This window comes from Schistocerca piceifrons, chromosome 1 (genome assembly GCF_021461385.2).
Source record: "Schistocerca piceifrons isolate TAMUIC-IGC-003096 chromosome 1, iqSchPice1.1, whole genome shotgun sequence".
Classification (NCBI taxonomy): domain Eukaryota; kingdom Metazoa; phylum Arthropoda; class Insecta; order Orthoptera; family Acrididae; genus Schistocerca; species Schistocerca piceifrons.
In genome coordinates this window covers 608,085,710-608,106,970 of record NC_060138.1, presented here as the reverse complement: position 1 = coordinate 608,106,970, position 21,261 = coordinate 608,085,710, and the positions used below count along the sequence as shown (strand labels likewise).

At 39.7% G+C, this 21,261-nt stretch overlaps 1 protein-coding gene across 1 annotated transcript in view; it reads left to right on the top strand.

Moving 5' to 3' along the window:
* Positions 1-21,037, top strand: part of LOC124796710 (zinc metalloproteinase nas-14-like) — a 134,023-nt gene extending 112,986 nt beyond the window's left edge. The window contains exon 6 of the mRNA XM_047260717.1: positions 20,910-21,037. Within this exon, the coding sequence (XP_047116673.1) occupies positions 20,910-21,029 (120 nt within the window). The 3' untranslated portion in view covers positions 21,030-21,037. The remainder of the gene's footprint in view (positions 1-20,909) is intronic.
* The last annotated feature ends 224 nt before the right edge of the window (positions 21,038-21,261 follow it).

Genomic DNA, 21,261 nt, shown 5'->3' with positions numbered 1-21,261 from the left:
AGAATCTTAGAACCTATTCTGAGCTCAAACATTATGCGATATCTTGAACAGAATGACCTCCTCCATTCCAGCCAGCATGGATTCTGAAAATGTAGATCATGTGGAACAGGAGCTCACACTTTTCTCACATGACATACTGAAAGCTTTTGATCAAGACAGTGAGGTACAGGTAGTTCTTGTCAATTTCTGAAAAGCATTTGAATCAATACTATATCTGCATTTAGTAGCAGAAGTACAATTGTATGGAGAATCAAGCTATATTTCTGACTGGATTGAGGATTTTCTGGTAGGGAGTACATAGCAAGTTATCTCAGATGGGGAAACATCAACAGTGTAGAAGTAATTCCACCTGTTCCCCAGTGAAGTGTGTTGGAATCCTAGCTGTTCATGCTTTGTGTTAATGACCATGTGGGAAATTTTAATAATAAACTCAAATATTTGCATAAATGATGGAGTTTCTATAATGAAAGAAGCTGCATAAATATTCAGCCAGATCTTGATAACATTTCAAAGTGGTGCAGACAATGACAACATGCTTTAAATGTTCAGAAATGTAAAACTGTGCACTTCACAAACTGAAAAAAATTTGGTATCTTATGACTGTGTTATCAGTCTGTCCAGTTAGAATCAGCCAACTCATACAAATACCTGAGTGTAACAACATGTAAGTGTATGAAATGAGATGATTGCACAGACATGCAACTTTACCTGATGGATATTTTGCTGAGTAGTATTTACTCTAAGCAACATTCCATACAAACAATCCAACTGTAACTTTACCTTATGTGATCACACATTAGGTAACTGGACTGTGCACTGCTCTGTTTAAAGTGAATCACTCAATAATGTCATAAGGCCAAGCTGCAAATGTCTGCTTTTATGCCCAGCAGCTAACTCATTACAAATAATAATGTGTAGCTGTGATCGTGCAGTCAAACAGTCTATGCATTGGCTAGAATTGTGAATTAACAAAACAAATAGAAATACTAAATAAAAGACAAATCAAGAATTAATAAAAAGGGTTCTATTCTAACATCAATAACTGATGTAGATGACATCAGAGAATTCTGTTGAATAATGTTTATGCAAGAAACTAATTTTGTAAAAGTGAAAAGTGGTCCTATGCTAACCTTTTATAACACAGACAGAAAGGTATCCTTATAAAATGCAATAAAATTGCATTCTGTGTGTTATGTGAATGGTAGCAAAATCCCAAAGCTAGTCATCCAAGATGCATGAACACTAAGTCCATTTCATGATCACAATACATGAAATTTTCAAAAGTGCAAAACAGTTCAGACTTCAGAATGATGATTTGCATATTAATATGCTAGAGATAATGTGGAGGACCTCATGTGCTGTTTATTCTCAATAACATAATGCAAGTGGAAAACTTCAAATTCTGCTATGGAACACATTCAGACATTGCAAAAGTTAGAGTGCCTTCAAAAGCTAAAGTATTGTAGCAGCCATACACTGCCCAGAGTCTATCACCTACCTGACCAAGTTGTACATGTTCCCACAGGCGGGACTGCCTTCTTCAAGAACTTGCCATAAGTATCCAGAATCACTTCCCTGAGTGCACCTCTCAAAAAGCCTGTCTCTTCACTTGATGCCAGTAGTTTTCTGCCACTGCCTACTTCTTCATTGGCAGAAAGCCATCCTCACCAAAAATATGTCATTCTATGTTCTACAGTTATGATTTTGATTCAACTTGACCACCTTCTGCATTAAACTAAATTATTAAAGCAATATTTAAATAAAATAAATGTTATAAACTTTATATCACACATAGAAAGAAGCATCTCTTGGCGCTCTTTTCAGCAGCAGTGTCTGCTAACACACATTATTGACCACTTCTTAAATTACCATTGTTTTATGATACTGATTATAATCCTGTCTAAATATAGTTATCAGTAAAACTAGTAACATATTCCTTAAATAACTACAATAGTATGACAAGATAAGAGATAAGCACTTGCTTGATGAAAAAGAGACTAAAAATGTAAGAAATCAGTAAATAAAATAGATACAGATAGGTGGCTTTTAGGAATGATAGCTTAAAATTGTGTAATGTTGCAGACCCAGTTGTGGATAAAGCATGTGATAGACTTCAATTAATTGGTAGAATGCAGGAGAAATGCAATCTGTTTACAAAGGAAACTGCTTACAAATTACTAGTGTGATCCATCCTGGAATATTGCGCAGGTGTATGGAAGCTGTATCAAATAGAACTAATGGGATATTGAATGCATATAAAGAATGGCAGCATGAATGGTCACAGGTTTGTCTGACCCATGGGAGAGTGTCATAGAGATGATGAAGAAACTGAAATGGCAGACTCTTGAATACAGACATAAAGTTTTCCAAGAAAGCCTACTTACCGTGTTTCAACAACAAACTTTAAATTTGACTGTAGAAATATACTACAACCTGTATGTATTGCTCCCACATGCCGTATGTGAATGGAACAAGTTAAAATCATAATAACTGGTACAACAGAATGCAACTGCTGCCTTTTACTTCACAGTGCTTTATAGACTATAGACTAGGTGTAGATAATGGATAGAAATAGCTGTTACCTGTGCAGATGGAGGTGGGGAGGGGGGGTGGGGGTGGAGGATAGGATGTGCGAGGAAGGAGGGGGTAGTGGGACAGTGTGAGGCAGGTCTTTCCATGACTCAGTGGCTGTTACAAGACAAAAGGAGCTTAGAGGGTACTGAATATGAAATTAGGGAGAGGCAGAAAGAGAGAGGGTACTGATGGGAGGAAAGGAGAGAAAGGTGATGATTAGGGAACTGGGAAAGAAGACAAAAGGGAGAGAGGAGAAGGATGGTGAAAAGGAGAGAGAGAGAGAGAGAGAGAGAGAGAGAGAGAGAGAGAGAGAGAGGGAGAGAGAGAGAGAGGAGGGAGAAGGCAGTACAGGATCTGAATGGGGGAGGAGTTATGTGGACATGAGAGAGAAGGAAAAGGCCAGCTGAGGCAGTGGGAATCAGGTTAGTGGATGCTTATGCCAGGGCAACTGCGGGAGTGCAGGATATGGCAGAGAGACATTTTCCATCTGTGTAGTTCAGAGGAATTAGTGCTGGAAGGGAGGATCCAAATGACTGTCATGATGAACCAGCTACTGAAGTGATTTGTCTCGTGGCGCACAGAATGTTTGGCTACTGGATGGCCGGCCGGTGTGGCTGTGCAGTTCTAGGTGCTTCAGTCTGGAACCGTGTGACTGCTACAGTTGTAGGTTCGTATCCAGCCTCGGGTGTGGATGTGTGTGATGTCCTTAGGCTAGTTAGGTTTAAGTAGTTCTACGTTCTAGGGGACTGATGACCACAGAAGTTAAGTCCCATAGTGCTCAGAGTTTTTTTTTTGCTACTGGATGGTCAAGTTTGTAGTCTGCCACCATTTTTGGCAGCCATTAATGTGAGTAGAAAGTTGTTTACTGGTCATGCCCACTTAGAATGCTGTACAGTAATTGCAGCATACCTGATACATAATATGGCAGCTTTCACATATAGCCCTACCTTTTATAGGGTATGAAATATCTGTGATTAGACTGTGGTAGGAGGTGGTGTGTAGGTGTGTGGCACAGGTCTAGCACCTGGATTAATCACAAGGGAATGACCCATGGGATGCTGGATTAGGAGCAAGATCAAAATTGGGGTGGACAAGGATATACTCATAGCTATGGATGACGTGATTTTGGATAGAATATCTCTCATCTCAGCGCAGGACTAGAGGTAATCAAAGCTTAGGTGAATGATGTAGCTGAGCTTGTCTAAGCCGTGTGTGTGTGTGTGTGTGTGTGTGTGTGTGTGTGTGTGTGTGTGTGTGTTTGGTGTTTATGGACACTCAACGGTGAGATTAAATTATAAAAATGGGATCATACATGCTAGGACAATGGGAAAGAATAACAGATACTGTACAGAATATTAAAACACAAGTAAAATCACATAGGACCTAAAAGGAAGGCACAGAAAAATATGATTGACTGACCACTTACATAAAATATGGGCAAGCCAGTCACCCTATGAATATGTTAAAACTACCGCCCTAAAATATTGATAAAAGCATTGCACTGTTCACAAAACTTTAAAATTCTACACAGATTCATTTGATCAGTACCTAAAATAAACTGCAGATCCATTGGCAAATCAGCCACAGCCTGCTGGTTGAAAAATAAAATGCAGTCCAATAAAATGTGGTGCATAGTGGTCTGTATGCCACAAGCTTCACACATTAGAGCGTCCTCTTGCTGGAGCAAGAAACCATGAATCATAGGGCTGTGGCCTGTGCGAAGATGAGTGAGGAGGACCTTGTCCCATTGACATAGCTGGAAGGATGTACACCATGGCCAAGTTGTGGGCTTTACTACATGGAGCTTATTGTTGGTCACATCCAGCCATTCATCCTCCCACCAACGCAAAACTCTGGAGTTTGACAGTGAGATCATAGCATGCAGGAGGATGGTACGCTGAAATACCTGAGAATCAATACATGCCTCCTTGGCTGCTAGATCTGCCCTTTCATTCCACATGTGCCCTGGTACACAGCAGAAAGACACCTCAATTCCCAGCCATTGTAGTTGGAGGAGGGCATCCTGGATAGTCTGGACTACTTTATCTGCTGGGCAGAAATGTTTCAGCAAGTGAAGAGCACTCAGAGAATTGGAACAAACAAGAAATTTAGTACTGGAACAACACCTCATCTGCTTCAGTGCCCAAAAGATCACATATAATTCTGCATCAAAGATGGCAAAGGCTTGAGGCAATTAGACCTTGAGGACACAAACCAGGAAAACAACAGAGCAACCAACAGAATCCTTCTGGTTCAACCCATCTGTAAAAACAGCTGTATAGTTGTGGTGCTGAGATAAAATGTCAGAAAATATCACATTAAAAACAGAAGCAGGAGTGCAATTTCTTCTTTACCACACCAAATCTAAAATCACTCTGGGTCATTCCAGTAACCAGGTGGCAGATGGTTAAAACCCTGGCTTTGGGGTCATACTTAGTCCACACTGAGTGACTCCATCACATGCTGCATGTGATCCCAAATGACACTGTGGCTCATGGATGGTTGGAGAAAAGGTGTTCCAGAGTATGGTGTGCTGGATGAAGAGTGGTAGTTCCCCGGCCTCCGCACAGAGGTTGGGTATGGGACTGGTCTATAAGTGCACATAGCCATCTGAATCCCCTCATGGTGGACAGCATCAGTGATCTTCAAATAAAAAGGCCTCAGAAATCCATAGACCATCACCCTTAGTCTAGCGATGAATGCACAGAAACTCTATAAAACTGGAGCAGATGTGCCCTGTCGGCTCCCTCACGAACTGTGGCTAAGGCACTTGATGATGTTCAGTGCCTTGAGAGTTCTGGCTTTTAGGTCTCACAGGTTAGGCAACCACGACAATTTGGAGTAAAAAATGAAGCCTAGAAACTTCACTGAGTCTCTAATGTGTAGGATGGTGTCACTCATATGCAAGTCAGGTGAACTAAAAATGCAATGAGAATGATTAAAATGAACATATCTGCAGAAAACTGAAAACCTGTCTTCGCAGCCCACTCCTATAAGCTCTGCACTGTAAGTTGCAACCGACAGGGATGGGTCACTGTTCCAACACTGGAGGAGTAACAGAAAACAGCAAAATCATCCACAAATAAGGAGCATTGTACAGGACTCATTACTGTAGATGTGATAATGTTTATGGCTATGGCAAAGAGGATAACACTTAAAACACTGCCCTGAGGGACACCATTTTCCTGCTCAAAATGATCTGACAGTGAGTCACCAAATCCGGTCCTAAAAAACTTCTGAGACAGGAAAGACAATAAGAAGATGGGGAAATGGCCACAAAAGCCCCATTGATGCAGTTGTGCAAGAATACAGTGACTCCAAGTAGCATTGTATGCCTTACTGATATCAAAGAATATATCAATACAGTGATGTTTATATAGGAAAGTCTGCTGAATATGTGAATAACAGTCAAGTTGTCGACAGTGGACTGAAATATCTGAAATCCACAATGAGAGCGCCTAAGGAGTTCCCTGATCTCTAACAATCAGACCAGATGACATATAACCATTGGCTCCAGCATCTTTCCTATACAGCTCGTTAGAGCAATACTCCAATAACTATTGGGACATGTGTGATCCTTTCCTTGTTTGAGGAGAAGTATCAAAAGTGCCCCTCTGTCCATGAGTTGGGGAAGTTATCTGTCTCCCATATAAGATTAAAACATTCGAGGAGGATTTCCTTTGATGCTGCTACAAATTGCGAAGCACATGCTACCAGATTTGGTCGTGACCAGGTACAGTATCACAAGTCTCAGACACGGCTGATTCCAGCTCCCACATGGAGAAAGTATAATTCTAAGTCTCAGAATTGTTGGATCTGAAGTCCAACTTGCCCTTCTCGACAGTCACATGATAGCAACAAAATGCCATATCCTGACTGGCAGTGGCAATAGTTTTTGCAAAATTCTCTGCCAGCGTCTCAGCAGTATCTCTAGTTGTTGTTTGGAGATAATTCTGTTTCAGTATTGCTGCTATTGGTAAATGACTGTGTTTATCTGAAATCCTCAGGATGGCTTCCCATACTTTCGTAGAACACGTGGAACAGTTCACAGAGTCCATAACATTTTACTGCTCTTCTTAATTACATACTGGGCCTTGGTTCTCATGACCCGAAAGGCTATGAGTAGGTCTGCTGTAGGGCAGTATTTAAATCATCAAAGAGCTACACGCCTGTCTCAGACTGTTGAATGGCACTTATCTGTCCAGTAAGGTACAGGCTGCCTCCTAAGATGACCTGAGGACTCTGGGATCTATAAGTCAGCAGCATGATGGATCACTTATGTGATGTCCACCCATTCCTGAACACTGTAGTAATGTTCAAACGCAGCCAGCTGGCTGAACAGTGTCCAATGAGCCCTGCTGACTGTCCATTTTGGTGGATTCTATTGAAGCAATCCTCCTTCCAGTATGTTAAGAAAGAATGGAAGATGATCACTAGAATGATGGTCATTGATGACTTCCCACTGAGCAGTCTCTGCGAGGTTTGGGGAGCAGAGTGTTAGATCGATGGCTGAAAATGACTCAGTAGCAGCACAGAAATGAATGGTAGTAGTGATGTGGAGGACGCACAGTTTTTGGGAGGCCACGAAGCCGTCCAGAATCTGACTCTGAGGGCAAGTGGAGGTTCATACCCCACAAGACATGGTAAGCATTTAATCTCCCAAGAGAAGAATTGGGCAGGGGAGTTGTTCCACAGGATCTGTGGAGCACATGTGAAGTAGACTTGGCCACTGTTTCTATGTTTCGATACAGTGTATCGATACGTGGAACTGTTTCAGTGTTTCGGAACGGCTGTGGTTCACTGTTTCGAAACAGTGGTGTTTCATTCCACCCCTGTCTCGGATAACCAAACCAGATTCGATCTCTAGCCACACACAGAAACTGTATCGTTGTTTCAAAATAAGACTGTTTCAGTCCACCTGTGCTTGGAACGGACTAATTGTATCGAAACAGTGATGTTTCATTCTGCTCTGTGTCGGACGAGATTTGGGCTCGGCACAGGTACTGAAACACAACATACCACTTCATGAACCACTTTCAAGAGTGTCGAAATCTTTTTGACAAGCAATAGTATGAAGCTTAAGACTGTCCTATTCCGAAATGGCGTAACATCTGCTTTATAAACACTAACCAAACAATAAAACAACGCATACTATTCACATTCAAAGTAATAAATATGTGAAAATCATTCAGTTAAATTACACTTTTTTATAACATACGCTTCTCTGTTCATGTACAGTAATCATATTAAGAAACGCAAGTAAGCCTACAACATTTTAAATAAAAAAGCCGTAGAGTGACAGTTATTAGACATATACATAAATTTGATGTAGGTATAATTGCAAGCAATCTGTTTGACATATCGCTTATAGTGTAATGGTGAATGGGAAGGGCTGGGAAGCATGGTGAATTTATAGTAACGGTCCGAAACACCTTGAAAGACAAAATTTTTTCTGTTGTATTTTGTTGTTTATTCGAATTATTTGGCATCATTTGTGAGTCTATAGTCACTGTGCCTATTATCCACAATGATTCCCTTTGTGTGCATGGAAATTAGCAGGATGGGTATATTACCCATACTAACGGAATGTGAGAATCCCAGTAGCATATCCGTTGTTTCTGCAGTTTGCTCCCACCTCCAGTTCCGTTTGTGGCGGTTCTTCTGTCTTCAGCTATGGCTGTCCTCAGCCAATTGAAAAGTATGAAAGTCACACGACACGAAAGCAGCGCATTTGCTGCAGGAAATACGAAACTGCCAAGACGCCTAAGCGATAGTTTCATACTTTCTGTGACATGATTAGCGCTCTCGCACCTCATTTGTGTTTATATGGACATACTTATATAGTAGACATTCAAGATGATAAAATGTGTAGGTTTATTAGATTACAAAACACAAACTGTTTCACTGTTTCGAAACAGCGTATCGAAACATTACATTGTACTGTTTCATTTGTTTCGAAACAGTTACGTGTTTCAGTTTGCCCATCTCTAATGTGAAGTTCAGCTGCAACTGCTTGCAGGTCAGTAGCCAGAGAGAGAAAGGAGGACTGGTAAATGTTACTTACAAACACAGCAGTGCATCTCTTGGCCCTTTCCTCAGTCAGGTCATCCTTGCAATAGACCGTATAACCCCATAGGACATGGGCATCAGATGCTTTAAAATGTGTTTCCTGCATACAGTGTTCACACTGGTTGTTCCTGTGCTAGGAGCTTCAGTTCTTCCCATGCGTCCTGGACCCATTGATGTTCCACTGGAGGATGGGAGCCATTTATCGCAGAGGTTGCATTTTCACCCTGTCTTTCCACCTAGGAGGGGAGCCTACCATATGAGGTGGCTCAGCTTTGGGGCGAGATGATTGCCCCAGTCTGACATCTAGATCCATTAGCTCTGTTGAACAGTCAAGAAATGCGTCAGGGAGGATGAGTTTGACATTGTCAGACAGTTGACTCCCTGGCTCTGTCAGTGGTTGGTGCATCATCTTGGATTTTTTGTCTTGAGTGGCCTTTGGGGCCACAATTGTGACTGTGATAGTAGCAGCATTAGGTGGTGGACCAAGCTGAACCTTTGGAGGGGCAGGGAGTTCAGCAACAGTGGTAACCACAGCCTTGTCTGAAGTCTTGGGTTGAGTTAAGGCCTTCGGAATAACTGCAACAGAACAAGTGCACTGGTGACACAGGCACTACTGCTGACACTCGCAACCTCCGTTTTTGTAGCAGCATTGGTTTTAGGGACTGGCTGTTTAATTACAGACGCAAAGGAGATAGCAAACATTGGGGGCTCATGGCCTTATAGATGTTTTTGGCCACTCCATATGAGATACGTTTAGTTGTTTTTATTTCCTGTACCTTCCGTTCTTCAAGAACAACACTGCAGTCCCTACTCCAGACAAGGTGATCCCCAGAGCACTTGACACACTTCGCAGGAGATGAACATTCAACTCCTTCATGGGCAGCCTTCCCACATTTGCTGTCAATGGCTTCTCCTTTACAGCCAACAGTAGTGTGCCCAAAGTGCTGGCACTTAAAACAGCACATTGGATTTGGGAAATAATGCCACACGCTAAGGTGAATGAAGCCACTATTAACACACTCAGGAGGTTTTGTGCTACTGAATGTTAGGATAAAGGAGTCATATTTGATAAGATCCCCATCCAACTTCTTCATAATGTTTTGCATGTCAATGATACCTTCTGGAGCCCACTCATGTTTCAGTTCCTCCTTGGAAATGTCGACTAGATCCCTGCATGAGACCACACCTTTGCTATAATTCAAGATGCTATGCAGATCAGTGTCTATTGCATACTGCCTGAGGCAGACAGCTGTTTGTAGGTTAGTGGCTTGCTGGGAATTTGAAGTTTCCTCTAGCAGTATCCCATTGCACAAACACTTTATTGATTTTAAGGTGCCACAGATTCTCTCTAAGCCCTTTGCACTGTTTTAAGTGACAATGCTTTGGGCAAAACCTTCTCAAAACTATTCTCCTTCCATTTCAACACTGCGAATACATTCTGAGGACCAGCATGCATTCTGTCACTAGAGAATGTACTTTTGGAATGAATTCCTGAGTCAGGAGGACTGGCTACAAAAGCCCTCTTGTTAGATTGGGTGTTAGTACCTTCCAGCAGCCCACCCTTTCCGCTGGGAGGAGGAAAAGAAAATTTCGTAGTATCCAATTCGGTCCCACAAGCAGCAAAATAAGGATCCACTCAGATAGAGCCCCATGTGCCTGAGTAAGCCTCATACAACTGAGGTATGGCTGGTTCCCCAGAGGTTTCCCACTAGTGACTGTTCCACCTCAACAGCCATGCATCTTATCAACACCCAGCACACCTTGAGATTCGTGATCTGGGCAGTCAAGCCAAGATCCCCATTCCCTGTGTCACACAATATTCCACCACCACACTGCAGGTGGTCACTAAAGCATGCCCAGAGCTTACAGTGACAGAGGACTGTCGGCACTTACCAGTCCTCAGTTCAGGAACCCCATGGTCACCAAGCCTGTACCCAGTAAATGAATGCTGAGCTCCTGAGTGGCTGTCAAGGCCGGGATGATACTAGGTGGTGAGAGTAATGCTGGTCAGTGGCTTGTTAACAGGTTTACTTGTCAGAGGAGGAAGTGGCAAGGGAGACGTGTTTATGGATGAGCTTGAATGTATAATGTCTGTCAGTAAAGGTTCTGGCAAGTTTGCTAGTGTATTTTGACAACTCATGCTTTCCACTGCAGGTGTGCCATCCATGAGTGATGAGACTGTACGGAAGAGATGTTTTGACATGGTATGGGTTATAGCGGTGACAGTGGACATACTGTTGGTAGTTGGTGTGCTTAATGCGAACAGACATGTTCAGGGAGCAATCTAAGAAAGCGAGATTGACATGTAGATACGTCACTCATTGAATTGAGAAGGACCAGGTGAAGTGGGCTTGGAAGTAAGTGTTGAGATTATAGAGGAGAGAGCAAAGGTTGTCTCTGCCATGCATCTACATCATGATCCTCATCCACACCATCCCTTGCTCATCCAGATCATGTACTGCCTTCTCTCTCCACCACCATGCCAGCATTCTCTCTCCATCCTTTCCCTCTCCCCCCCTGCTTGTCTCAACCATCTCCCTTTCTCTCTTCCCTCCATATCTCTCTCCTCATCTCCACTTTTATCTCCATTCCATGGACCATGAAGCTAACTAACTAATGCATTACCCCATCCCCACCTCGTGTGTCCTTCTCTACCCCTTCCATTTCCATCTGCCTAGACAACTGCTATCGATAATCAACAGTAAGTCTCACTGCAGCCACAGGTGTGTGTGTTTTGGTGTCTATGTGGTTGTGTGTGTGACTGTATGTAGTTCCACTAAAGGAAAACCAAGAGCTTCAAAGCTATTATAAACTGTTTTCTGTTGTGTGTTGCTATGTGTCACACATGAGTCAGCTATAAGTGAGTGGTCGTCTTTGTTTTATTTTTGATAATAATAAACTTCTTTGTGGTACACAATACCTCTATTGTAGTGACTACCACTGCATCTTGCTATGTGTCACATGAGTCAGCTATAAGTGAGTGGTCATCTTTGTTTTATTTTTCATAATAATAAACTTCTTTGTGATACACAATACCTCTCTTGTAGTGACTACCACTGGAGTTTTCTTGACCAACTCTGTAACACTCCTACACTTACTAGACAATCCTGTGAGAAAATGTGCCACTCTTCATTGGGTCTCCCTCTCTCTCTTTCCCTTCTGTTACACCTACTTGATAATAAGCCAGACAAGTGTTTTGTAAACCAGGTACTTTGTGGATAAATTACATTTCCTTCAGATTCTTCCAGTGAATCTTTGTCTGGCATCTGCTTGCCCTACAATTAGTTTTATGTAACTATTCCACTTTAAGTTGCTTTAGACAGTAATGCCTAAGTATTTTATGGTTTTTACACTAGTCTGGCATCTGCTTGCCCTACAATTAGTTTTGTGACTATTCCACTTTAAGTTGCTTTAGACAGTTACTCCTAAGTATTTTATGGTTTTTACTCTTTCTAATAATTTTTCACGAACAGTGTAATCAAACAGTAATGGTTTCTTTGTCCATTAATGCATAATATGTTATATTTATTTATACTGAGAGTCAACTACTTGTCCACAGAGAAATCGCCAATTTCAGCAAGTCTTGCTGCATTTCACTACAGTCTTCTGGCATAGTGGCCTTGCTATCTGCCTATAGGCAACAGCATAATCTCCAAAAAGCTTCATGGGGCTTTTGATGTTAACCACCAGATCATTAATATGTATTGTAAACCGTAATGACCCTATAAAACTTCCTTGAGGCAATCCCTAAATTACCTTTACATCTGTCAATTTTGTCTCATAAAGAATAACATATTAAGAACTGTCTCCTAAAAAGTCCTCAATCCAATCATAAATCTGATCCAATAATCAGTGAGTTCTTAGTTTGTCCACTAAACAGTACAAAACTATATCGAATGCCTTGGACAAGTCAAGGAACATGGCATCAACCTGGGTACCTTTGTCTCTGGCACTCTGGATATCATGGACAAACATTGAAATTCAAGTTGGTTTCTGTAGATGAGATTCTTTCTCCAGAGATGACACAATGCATAAGTCTAGAACATGTTCCACAATTCTACAAAACAAATGTGGTTAAAATGTTATAAAAAATGTAACAGTCAATCTTTGGAAACAAAGGCCACACTGTTCAAAGAGAATATGATAACTTATTGTAATTTATGTTATTTTTTATAGAGCCACTTTTTCTGACACAGTTTTTATGACACAATTATTGTCCACAGTAGCCTCTTAAGGTACTACTAAGGAAAAATAAAATGCTTAAGTTAAGGTCTTAAAACAATTAAAAATTTTTTCAACAGGTCTACTTGGGAGTTAACTAAATTACTATTAAAATACATGTAGATCATACCTATGGTCAGCATTTGGGCAACACACTGTCATGTGCTGTCAAACTAAATGCAATATTGAAATATTGCGAATTATATAGATAAAACCAAGCATATTTCCCTTTTTGTACTTTTTATGCTATATGAATGTGTCCTCTATAACACAATATTTACTTGTACAATCCATAAAATATGACAAAATTATGATCATATTTCAGTCAGTTATTCATAAACTACAAAAAAATATGAAAATGAGAGTACAGGTACTTAAATCAGTAAAACAACATTTAAAACAGAGTTAAGGTCTTTACAATAACAGAAAAAAGAAGGTTTACTTATGGTGCATATTTCTGATGGCTGTTGGTGTTGAACTTTGGGCTGCTTGATGTTTATGTCACTGCCCACAAGCTTAGAAGAGGTGACACGTAATGGATGAAAAAGGAAGCACCTATTTCTTTGAGAACTCTTGGATGTCGTAAGGGTATGTGAAGCAGGTTGTTAAATCTCAAAAGACACTATCCAGGAAATGCTGCCAAGTTTGGGCAGCATTCCTAAGGCCAAATGTCATAAACATGCTCTCAAAGATTCCAAAAGGGTTGGTAATTGTTGTTTTTTCTACCCTCAGATGACATGGGGATCTGCATGTATGTCTTTGCGCAGTCAGTTTTGTTAATATAGTCACACCTGTCTGGCACTTTCCTTGAGTTTAGCACCTGGTAACCTCACATGGGTGCCATGAATTGTCCTTTTTAGGCACCAAATGCAAGATGGAAGACCATGGCTGCTCAATGGTCAGACGACACCTTATCACAACATTACCTCAAACTCTGCCTTTTCTTTCGCAAGCCTCTCGGGTACTACATTGACATGAGCAGCATGAGATGGGAGGACCAGGGGAGGTAACAATATGGTGGAGCGTCGAGTGCTTGATGTCCTGCAGCGCCCCAGTTGGGCAAGTTAGCTTCGGAAAGTTGTTCAGAACATATGAGAGTGGTCTGGGGCATGCCACAGATTTAATGATGTGGAAGGTGGCCTGCTGTTGCAGACTTGTCGTAGAGTCAATCAACTGGGCATTTGTAATATACACCAGCAACTTGTAGTGTTCAAGGAAATCTGCACCCAGGATCAGCTCATTTATATTGGCCAAGGTCAACCTACACATGAATGTGTGGCGCAGTGCAACATCCACATTCCAATGTTGGGTGCCATACATTTTTATGGCAGAATCATTTGTCACCATGAGACAGTTTTTCAGCCTTCCTGCAATCTCTTAGCATGGATCCACAAAAAATTGATAAATCAGACCCAGTGTCTACAAGGTACCTCATGTCCCCACCTCATTCAGCCACAGATTCTTTGTATAGTACTGAAGTTGAATGCATCTAGGTCTGATAGCAGCTGGTGTTCAGGTGGGAGCAAGGGGCATAGCACTTGGCCGCGTCATTTCTGAAGCGGGCACGATACCAGCAGATGCCACTTGGAGCCTGCTCTGTCATCAGTGGGGTACTGTGAGAGCAGCAGCTGCCGCTGCTGGTGCTTTGCTAGTAGTGTAAGCTGTGCCACCTGTCGCTTTGCCTGCTGCCACTGCGATGCCTGCAGCTCTCTTGCTGTGAGGGTGCAAACCGGTCAATCTGTGTACTGTGCGCTGCCACCTGTGTGGCCAAATTCTGCATAAGGTGCTGCAGATCAGTGTCCATTGCTAGGGCTGTGGGAGGCATGTGTTGCGACAGAGCAAAGGTGTTTGGTGGGGGGTAAGGGTTTGTTAACAGCTGCAGATGCCGTGCTTGTAGCCATTGCCATCATATCGTGCACCCTGCCCACCATGTCGACTCAGGTGTCCAGCTGCATGTCAGTCTGCACAACTGAGACTGCTTGCACCTGAGTGGGGAGACTGTATGCTCAGATAGCACACAATGGCAAATCCAGAACCATATCTGACTCTGTGAGGCTCCACAGGTGATGCTAGATCCGCAAAGGCCTCCAGTCACCACATTCTTCTTGGCATGGTAGTTGCTGTACTTGCTGCTCCTTGGATGCTGAAATCCACTGTATCATTCCTTAAGTCACTTGTAGGAGGAATGCATCATTGGGGTGCTTCCTATGCCCCATACTTGAGATGTGTAATTCTGGTCCAGATGGCTCAGGATGTGTTCAAATTTTGTGAGAGTGCATGTCATATTATTATTCAGGAAAACTGCCTCTACTTGGCTGAGCCGCATGAATGGGTTGGGGGGCTGAAAGGAGAGCAGTCTGACCACCACACATCTGGGCAGGTTGCTGCTCCAGCGGCAGTGGAGGATGGCAGTGTGACACTGTTTTGGGAGCATGAATTTTCATGGGCTGGCCCTGGGTGGGCGGAGTCTGTGTGCATGGGCCATGCCTCCTGCACCTTGCTTTCCAGAAAACAATTACATGCCAACTGCTCCTCTAGTTGCCTTTGGAGATAATCCATAGTTACCACTGTCTTATTGCACTAAGTTCTCATGCAAAAGAGGACACACAAAAAATACGAAGACACACACACAAGAAAAATACATACAAAAGGAATATGATGGAGTGCCTAGTAGAATGTTAAAGTACTGTGCTGGACATGTTAGCCCTGTTTTACCCATATTTGAAATTTTTTCCTTCAAGAATGATCAGTTTCCTGAATGATTAAAGTAATCAGTAGTAAAGCCACTTTATGAAAGGGATAATGTAGCCAATTTTAGACCTATTTCTATGCCATTGCCATTTGCTAAAGTTATTGAAAAGGCTTTGTATGTTCGGACAATTGATCATTTTATTTCACATAATTTGCTATTAAATGTACAGTTCGGTAGTAGAAGTGGTTTAACAACTGATAATGCTATATTCTCTTTTCTCTGTGAGGTACTGGATGGATTAAACAAAAGGTTTCAAACACTAGGTGTCTTTTTTTATTTAACTAAGGTGTTTCATTGTGTTGATCACAAAATATTGCTCCAGAAATTGGACCATTATGGAATATGGGGAGTAGCGCACAACTGGTACACCTCTTACTTTAACAATAGGCAGCAAAAGGTCATTATGCACAGTGCTGAGAATGGCTATGATGTGGGGTCTGAGTGGCACACAGTCAAATGGAGAGTGCCTCAGGGATCAGTGCTGGGGCCACTCCTGTTCCTTATTTATATACATTATATGCCCTCTAGTATTACAGGTGATTATAAAATATTTCTGTTTGTTGATGGCACTAGCTTGGTAGAAGGATGTTGTGTGCAACATTGGCACTGTTTCAAATAGTGCAGTTCATGACATAAGTTCATGGCTTGTAGAAAATAAACTAACACCAAATCACAGTAAGACTCCATTTTTACAGTTTCTGATGCACAATTCAACAAAATCTGACGTTTTAATTTTACAGAATGGGAATATTATTAGTGGAACTGAACAGTTCACATTTCTAGGCGTTCAAATAGATAGTAAACAGCTGTGGAAAGCTCATGTTCAGGATGTTGTTCAAAGACTTAATGCTGCCATTTTTACTATTCAAACAGTATCTGAAGTAAGTGGTAGTTCAACACGAAAAGTAGACTACTTTGGTTATTTTCATTCACTTATGATGTATGGTATTATATTTTGGGGTAACTCTTCCCAGTCTCAAAGGATAATTTTGGCTCAGAAATTGGTAGTTAGGGCAATAAGTGATGTAAGTTCGTGAACCTCTTGTTGACCCCTGTTCATTAGTCTGGGTATTCTGACATTAGCCTCTCAATATATGTATTCTTTACTGTCATTTATTGTTAACAATATCAGTTTGTTCCCAAGAATTAACAGCTTTCACTCAGTTAATACTAGACAGAAATCCAATCTGCAATTGGTTTGCACTTACTTGCTTGTGCAGAAAGATGTGTGGTATGCCGCTGCATCCATTTCCAAAAAGTTACCACAAGAATTCAAAAATCTTAGCACTAATCTATGTGCTTTCAAATCAAAACTGAAGAGTTTCCTCATGGGCCACTCCCTCTATTCGGTAGAGGAGTTCCTTGAAATATTAAGCTCATTCCTGTGTCATATTGTTGATAGCTTTTATTTAAACTTACAGCTTGCCTTTTTTTTGTTCATAAACATTTTATTTTATCTGTTATTACTTTTACATTGTAATTTTATATACTGACATGTTCTGTGACATTAGTAAGTTATACATATAAACAGCTTACCAGAAAGCTCTCTGCTGGCACATTAACACAGTAATTTACTTAATTCAGGTATGGAGTGTACATTTTGATAGCTAGATAGTGATTGTATACAAGATATTCAACTTAATGACTGCTGAACACAAACTGCTAATTATATGACATTTATGAAATTAGTGATATCCTCCATCTGACTTATAACGTAATGTTTACATTTTGGCAGCTGAACAACCCTGTCTAGTTTCTTAACATATTTTAAAAACTGATATTTTGTATCTTCTGGATCACATAGTAGTTTTGATGGTAATCTGTCAGGCAATCTTCTTTTTAAAGCGTCAACTTTGGTAAGTTCAAGAGAAAGCTTATTCAAGTGTATTAAAAATTTTAACCGATGTTTACAAAATTCCTTTGTACTCCCAGCCCTTATCTCTGGCTTGGTCTATTTGGAAACTCACTGTTTATTCTGGCTTGTTCTGACTCAGACCAAAATTTACTTAGAAAACTTCATGAAATTCAAAAAAATTCATCACTTAACTTGAATTTTGATTTATCCAAGACAACACGTCCTCTTAAAGAATCTTCTTCATGAGATTTGAAAACTGTGTATGTTTGCTACAAAGTTGTCTTTGTAAAGCATAGAGGTTTCAAGTAATCAAATAACACCACTGTTAGTTAATAAGTTCCTTGCTACTATACATTCATGAATTTGTACTAAATTCTTTTCTACATTAGCTAATTCACCTTCTAATACTGAAATATTATTTTTGCAAGTAAACATCACTAGTCACATTATTTTAATCATCATTAAATTTTGAGTCCAAATGGATTTTCTCTCTGTATCATTAGTAAATGTGCGCATTTTGATATGCACAGCTACTTTCACATTACACAATTCTACCTCACCTTATCATGTTCATATCTGATCATATTTCGAAGTTCACCAAAGTTCTTCTCATTCTTATTTGTTTCCTTCACAAACTCATCTTATAAACTAGCTGTTTTGCTCTCAGTTGCACACATTCTGGAACCCATGTCCTTTAGGTCAGTCTCAACATAAGCCTTACGTACCTGTAACTGTTTACTGAATAAACAAGAACCAAGTGCTTGGATAAAAAAGACAGAAAGACAGGGATGTAGTGATTCACCTCCTACTGTTCAATCTATACATCAAAGAAGCGGTGACGGAAATGAAAAAAAGTTGAAGAGTGGGATTGAAGTCCAGGGTGAAAGGATATCAATGATAAGATTTGCTGATGACGTTGCTATCCTCAGTCAAAATGAAGAAGAATTACAGAGTCTTGTTGAGTGGAATGAACAGTCTAATGAGTACAGAATATGGATTGAGAGCTAATTGAAAAAAGACAAAAGTAATAAGAACTAGCAGAAATGAGAACAGCGGGAAATTTAACGTCAAAATAGGGGATCACAAAGCAGGTGAAGTTACAGAATTCTGCTACCTAGGCAGCAAAATAACTCAAGATGGATGGAGTAAGGAAGACATAAAAAGCAGAGTAGTACCATCAAAAAGGGTATTCCTGGCCAAGAAAAGGATACTAGTATCAAATATAGGCCTTAATTTCAGGAAGAAATTTCTTAAAATGTATGTCTGAAGCACAGCATTGTACGGTACTGTAACATGAACTATGGGAAATTCATAACGGAAGAGAATTGAAACATTTTAGATGTGGTGTTACAGGATAATGTTGGAAATTTGGTGGACTGTCAAAGTAAGAAATGAGGAGAATCTCTTTAGAATCAGTGACAAAAGGAAAGGAATATTTGGAAAACACTGACAAGAAGAAAGGATGGGATTATAGGTCATCTGCTAAGACATTAGGTATAGCTTCCATGGTACTAGAAGGAGCTGTAGAGGATAAAAACTGTACAGGAAGACACAGATTGGAATACATCCACCAAATAATTAAGGATGTAGGTTGCAATTGCTACTCTGAGATGAAATGGTTGGCACAGGAGAGAAATTCATGATGAGCTGCATTAAACCAATCAGAAGACTGATATCTCAAAAAAAGAGCTGTTTATTATTAATCTGCAGACTGAATTTGAGCTTTGATAGTATATAATTGTTTTTTGCTCTGATACTCTGTAACTGTTCACTGTTTTCTGCTCTGAAATTTTACAACTGTTCACCTTTCTTTTCCTACATTAACCATAGTTTGGTCCACCTCCGTTGATCCCCCTACTGCTTCATTATCCATGTGTTTTACTTCTCATCTGTGATTGTCATTTAAGAACCCTTTTTAACAGTTTTTATCAAGAAAAACAAAGTCAAAGCAAACAAGTTCTTTTTTTGTATACTTATCTTTCTTCTTTCCGTTCCAACCCCCCCTCCCCCCCCCCCCATTTATTTACATTTACATTTTATTTAGGTTTTTAGACATATCTTCAAAATTTACTCCACATAACTTCCTTCTCAAATAAGCAGTGATATTAAAATATTGCATATCAAACATGCAACATGTTTGTAATGAACTCACACAATTCCAATGTTCATTTCACTTACCTCAATCACTGAAGTGTACTTCTAGTACTATAAACACAATACTAATTTGTTAATTTATAAATTCAATTATGAAGGAAGATTTGTATTATTAAATGTGTTTACTTAGCTGTTCATGCAATCTGGAGTCAATTAATGGCATCATCTCCCAACAGGGTGTGTCTGTTGCACATTTGATTGAAGCACAGTATCTCCTGTTTCGTGTCTTTTATTTATTTTTATTTTTCCTGAAAAACATTTCATACAAAATGCACTTGAATTTTCACGTCACAGAGTGCAGTCTTTTACAAAGTTTATTTTTACAAAGGTTCATATGAAACAACTGCAGTTCTGAATGTGTCACATGGCCTAATCTTTGAAATGACTACTGATCATACAGTTTTCATGTATATGTAATTTTGCTAAGCATGCCAGAAACTTCTAGAAGCCCGGAACTTTTAATTACAGTAATTTTTAATTAAGATCTTAGTTACAAACACATATTACATCTTTGGAATCAATAATTTTAATATTTCAGAATAAATGTTATCAATTAATTACAAAATTATTGATTAATTACAAAACTGAGATCAAATTTCTGGATAGCATAGATTTGTTAACATTATAACTTTTCAATAATTTTGCTTAATCATATACCACTTATCTATGCTTTGAGTAACAAATCTCAAAAAAATTTTTGGACCTTCATATATCTGCTGGCTGATTATTATGTATTTAATAGACTGTATGAAAGAAAACCCAGCTGTTAACTGAATTAACATCTCCTACTTTTGTTTTGAATTATTTTTCTTATTTCAAAATAAATGAGAAACCTTTTCTGGGAAATACTTTAGTTGTGCAAAACAATATTCCCAAAAGAAATGCTTCTACACAGTCTCAATCACCTAAGCTACTTGTTCAGTGCTCAAAACTTAACTGTTCAATATCTTCACACTACTAATTAAAAAATGGTGAAACTAATCTCTAAATCTGTGATAAGCAGGCCTACTTCTAATCCAGTGATATCTCTACAAACATTTGAACCACCATCATTTGTTAGAGCTGCTCTTGTACAACTGAAGCTAAAGACTGTTGTCATATTTCCTGTACAAAAAACATGAGACAAAAATGACTAGCAAATTTAACTACTGCTTTACATAAGTAAATATTATTACCACTTATAAAATATTATATTAAAATTTATATGATCATTTTTCACATACTATGTACTGTATTTATTTTCATGTAACTGAAAATATGTAAAGCTCTTTTACTTGTTAACAGGAGGAAGACGCTGTAATTGGTCAACGGGATGGACTCAGTGAAAAGGATATTAAAAAGATTAAAAAGACATACAAATGCAATGAAAAAGATTCTCTCTTCAGCATTTTTTCATTTGAATAGATCTAATAGCTATGAATAAAATTCTGTCATTTAAAAGATGTTGTATTCATTTGAGATCACACTAAAATATTTGATGAATCTAAAGTGACAATTGAAAATTTGTGCCAGATTGTGACTCAAATGAAGATTTTCTGTATCTTATGAGCAATGACCTAAACAATTAGGCTATATGAGTATATCTCCACATCCAAGTAAAACTTTCATTGTCACTGTCAGAGATAAGCAGGAAATC